The 4,993-nt window shown below is 38.9% G+C and overlaps 1 protein-coding gene across 1 annotated transcript in view; it reads right to left on the bottom strand.

The window, feature by feature from the left end:
* Positions 1-534: 534 nt before the first annotated feature.
* The window catches only part of LOC123481521 (mastermind-like protein 3), a 4,740-nt gene continuing 281 nt past the window's right edge, over positions 535-4,993 (bottom strand). The window contains exons 1-2 of the mRNA XM_045205861.1: positions 4,909-4,993; positions 535-909 (exon numbers count right to left, since the gene is read on the bottom strand). The exon at positions 4,909-4,993 is cut by the window's right edge and continues 281 nt beyond it. Of these exons, the coding sequence (XP_045061796.1) occupies positions 700-909; positions 4,909-4,993 (295 nt within the window). The 3' untranslated portion in view covers positions 535-699. The remainder of the gene's footprint in view (positions 910-4,908) is intronic.

The raw sequence follows: 4,993 nt of genomic DNA, 5'->3' as shown, positions 1-4,993 counted from the left end.
GGATGGTTGTATGTTAGTGAATAAAGGGACGTGGTGGATCTTGGTCAGGATGGTTGTATGTTAGTGAATAAAGGGACGTGGTGGATCTTGGTCAGGATGGTTGTATGTTAGTGAATAAAGGGACGTGGTGGATCTTGGTGAGGATGGTTGTATGTTAGTGAATAAAGGGACGTGGTGGATCTTGGTCAGGATGGTTGTATGTTAGTGAATAAGGGACGTGGTGGATCTTGGTCAGGATGGTTGTATGTTAGTGAATAAAGGACGTGGTGGATCTTGGTCAGGATGGTTGTATGTTAGTGAATAAAGGACGTGGTGGAGTGTGTGGGTTCGATTTATTTTAGACCAACTATTTTCTGCCCTGCAGCCCACTAAAAGTACGTACGTTTCATCACACTTGAATACCGTGTGTATAATATGTTACCTTGGTACTGGTTGACCTGTGGGTAGGGGTGTATAATGGTACTGGTTGACCTGTGGGTAGGGGTGTATAATGGTACTGGTTGACCTGGGGGTAAGGGTGTATAATGGTACTGGTTGACCTGTGGGTAGGGGTGTATAATGGTACTGGTTGACCTGGGGGTAGGGGTGTATAATGGTACTGGTTGACCTGGGGGTAGGGGTGTATAATGGTACTGGTTGACCTGTGGGTAGGGGTGTATAATGGTACTGGTTGACCTGGGGGTAGGGGTGTATAATATGTTACCTTGGTACTGGTTGACCTGGGGGTAGGGGTGTATAATGGTACTGGTTGACCTGTGGGTAGGGGTGTATAATGGTACTGGTTGACCTGGGGGTAGGGGTGTATAATATGTTACCTTGGTACTGGTTGACCTGGGGGTAGGGGTTTCTCTGACCCTGGACCATCTGTCTGGGGAGATGCTGCTGCTGCTGCTGCTGCTGCTGCTGGAGCTATACACACACACACGACCACAGAAGAAGAACAGACACAACCACATCACTTCCTGTTCTATGGCATCACTTCCTGTTCCATGACATTATTAAAGGTCAATTCAATCAGTAGCCAAAACGTACAGGCTACTATCACCTGGAAACAACCATGAAAAAGCAATACAGTTAGTACAATATGCCTGACAATATGCCTAACCCTTCACATAAAATGTTGTCAAACTAACTGTACGAACCTGTTATAAATAGGTAGTCTGGAGTGTGTATAATGTCACTCAATTAAGAATGTTCATTTAGTGCACAACAATTTATCTCTGTTTGTTGTCAATCTTGAATCAGTGTCTGTCAGGTTAATTCTAGTAACCCAGTATATATAGCTATAGTCTGTCAGGTTAATTCTAGTAACCCAGTATATATAGCTATAGTCTGTGAGGTTAATTCTAGTAACCCAGTATATATAGCTATAGTCTGTGAGGTTAATTCTAGTAACCCAGTATATATAGCTATAGTCTGTCAGGTTAATTCTAGTAACCCAGTATATATAGCTATAGTCTGTCAGGTTAATTCTAGTAACCCAGTATATATAGCTATAGTCTGTCAGGTTAATTCTAGTAACCCAGTATATATAGCTATAGTCTGTCAGGTTAATTCTAGTAACCCAGTATATATAGCTATAGTCTGTCAGGTTAATTCTAGTAACCCAGTATATATAGCTATAGTCTGGCAGGTTAATTCTAGTAACCCAGTATATATAGCTATAGTCTGGCAGGTTAATTCTAGTAACCCAGTATATATAGCTATAGTCTGTCAGGTTAATTCTAGTAACCCAGTATATATAGCTATAGTCTGTCAGGTTAATTCTAGTAACCCAGTATATATAGCTATAGTCTGTCAGGTTAATTCTAGTAACCCAGTATATATAGCTATAGTCTGGCAGGTTAATTCTAGTAACCCAGTATATATAGCTATAGTCTGTCAGGTTAATTCTAGTAACCCAGTATATATAGCTATAGTCTGGCAGGTTAATTCTAGTAACCCAGTATATATAGCTATAGTCTGGCAGGTTAATTCTAGTAACCCAGTATATATAGCTATAGTCTGGCAGGTTAATTCTAGTAACCCAGTATATATAGCTATAGTCTGGCAGGTTAATTCTAGTAACCCAGTATATATCGCTATAGTCTGTCAGGTTAATTCTAGTAACCCAGTATATATAGCTATAGTCTGTCAGGTTAATTCTAGTAACCCAGTATATATAGCTATAGTCTGGCAGGTTAATTCTAGTAACCCAGTATATATAGCTATAGTCTGTCAGGTTAATTCTAGTAACCCAGTATATATAGCTATAGTCTGTCAGGTTAATTCTAGTAACCCAGTATATATAGCTATAGTCTGGCAGGTTAATTCTAGTAACCCAGTATATATCGCTATAGTCTGTCAGGTTAATTCTAGTAACCCAGTATATATAGCTATAGTCTGGCAGGTTAATTCTAGTAACCCAGTATATATCGCTATAGTCTGTCAGGTTAATTCTAGTAACCCAGTATATATAGCTATAGTCTGGCAGGTTAATTCTAGTAACCCAGTATATATAGCTATAGTCTGGTCAGGTTAATTCTAGTAACCCAGTATATATAGCTATAGTCTGTCAGGTTAATTCTAGTAACCCAGTATATATAGCTATAGTCTGTGAGGTTAATTCTAGTAACCCAGTATATATAGCTATAGTCTGGCAGGTTAATTCTAGTAACCCAGTATATATCGCTATAGTCTGTCAGGTTAATTCTAGTAACCCAGTATATATAGCTATAGTCTGGCAGGTTAATTCTAGTAACCCAGTATTTATAGCTATAGTCTGGTCAGGTTAATTCTAGTAACCCAGTATATATAGCTATAGTCTGTCAGGTTAATTCTAGTAACCCAGTATATATAGCTATAGTCTGTGAGGTTAATTCTAGTAACCCAGTATATATAGCTATAGTCTGTCAGGTTAATTCTAGTAACCCAGTATATATAGCTATAGTCTGTCAGGTTAATTCTAGTAACCCAGTATATATAGCTATAGTCTGTCAGGTTAATTCTAGTAACCCAGTATATATAGCTATAGTCTGGCAGGTTAATTCTAGTAACCCAGTATATATAGCTATAGTCTGTCAGGTTAATTCTAGTAACCCAGTATATATAGCTATAGTCTGGCAGGTTAATTCTAGTAACCCAGTATATATAGCTATAGTCTGGCAGGTTAATTCTAGTAACCCAGTATATATAGCTATAGTCTGGCAGGTTAATTCTAGTAACCCAGTATATATAGCTATAGTCTGTCAGGTTAATTCTAGTAACCCAGTATATATAGCTATAGTCTGTCAGGTTAATTCTAGTAACCCAGTATATATAGCTATAGTCTGGCAGGTTAATTCTAGTAACCCAGTATATAGCTATAGTCTGTCAGGTTAATTCTAGTAACCCAGTATATATAGCTATAGTCTGTCAGGTTAATTCTAGTAACCCAGTATATATAGCTATAGTCTGTCAGGTTAATTCTAGTAACCCAGTATATATCGCTATAGTCTGTCAGGTTAATTCTAGTAACCCAGTATATATAGCTATAGTCTGGCAGGTTAATTCTAGTAACCCAGTATATATCGCTATAGTCTGTCAGGTTAATTCTAGTAACCCAGTATATATAGCTATAGTCTGGCAGGTTAATTCTAGTAACCCAGTATATATAGCTATAGTCTGGTCAGGTTAATTCTAGTAACCCAGTATATATAGCTATAGTCTGGCAGGTTAATTCTAGTAACCCAGTATATATAGCTATAGTCTGGCAGGTTAATTCTAGTAACCCAGTATATATAGCTATAGTCTGGCAGGTTAATTCTAGTAACCCAGTATATATAGCTATAGTCTGGCAGGTTAATTCTAGTAACCCAGTATATATCGCTATAGTCTGTCAGGTTAATTCTAGTAACCCAGTATATATAGCTATAGTCTGGCAGGTTAATTCTAGTAACCCAGTATATATAGCTATAGTCTGGTCAGGTTAATTCTAGTAACCCAGTATATATAGCTATAGTCTGTGAGGTTAATTCTAGTAACCCAGTATATATAGCTATAGTCTGTCAGGTTAATTCTAGTAACCCAGTATATATAGCTATAGTCTGTCAGGTTAATTCTAGTAACCCAGTATATATAGCTATAGTCTGGCAGGTTAATTCTAGTAACCCAGTATATATCGCTATAGTCTGGCAGGTTAATTCTAGTAACCCAGTATATATCGCTATAGTCTGTCAGGTTAATTCTAGTAACCCAGTATATATAGCTATAGTCTGGCAGGTTAATTCTAGTAACCCAGTAACAACTTAGAATGTTCATTTAGAACACAACAGGTATAGAGAGAAAATCAGGAGATAATAGTATGCATGTCTGCATGTTGTGTTGTGCCAATCACATTCAACTTGCTGTGTGTGTGTGTGTGTGTGTGTGTGTGTGTGTGTGTGACTTAGGGAGTTCAGAACTCTTTAACACCAGTTTCCACACAGAGGGAAAAATACAAGTAAAACACCAAATTATCACAGCAGGTGTTGTGTACACACACACACACACACACACACACACTATCTGAGGACATCAAAGGAATCCTAAAGCATCGGGAGGGGGTTAGTGTAGAGGGGGATGTTAGTAAACGTGAGAGCTGATTATAAATGTGTGACTGTGTGTCTGTGACTGTGTCTGTGACTGTGTGTCTGTGACTGTGTGTCTGTGACTGTGTGTCTGTGACTGTGTGTCTGTGACTGTGTGTCTGTGACTATGTGTCTGTGACTGTGTGTGTGTGTGTGTATATATATAGACAGCTAAAGAGGAGAGGAGACGCTTTGGTGATTAATTTGCAACACAGACAGACGGGGGAGAAAGAGAGAGACGGTGCGGTAATCATGTCCCCACATCCACCTGCTCCTCCTCCCCCTCTCTGGTCTGTCCCTTCATCTCCCTCCCTCCTCTCACCTGTTCAGCCAGTAGTTGTTGTTGTTGTTGTTGTTGTTGTCTCTGCTCTCTCATTAGCTGTTGTTTCTGTTGTTCCATCATGTGG

This window comes from Coregonus clupeaformis, chromosome 20, assembly GCF_020615455.1.
Source record: "Coregonus clupeaformis isolate EN_2021a chromosome 20, ASM2061545v1, whole genome shotgun sequence".
In the NCBI taxonomy this organism is placed as follows: domain Eukaryota; kingdom Metazoa; phylum Chordata; class Actinopteri; order Salmoniformes; family Salmonidae; genus Coregonus; species Coregonus clupeaformis.
Note: the sequence above shows the minus strand (reverse complement) of the source record. Positions and strands in the feature narration are given on the sequence as shown.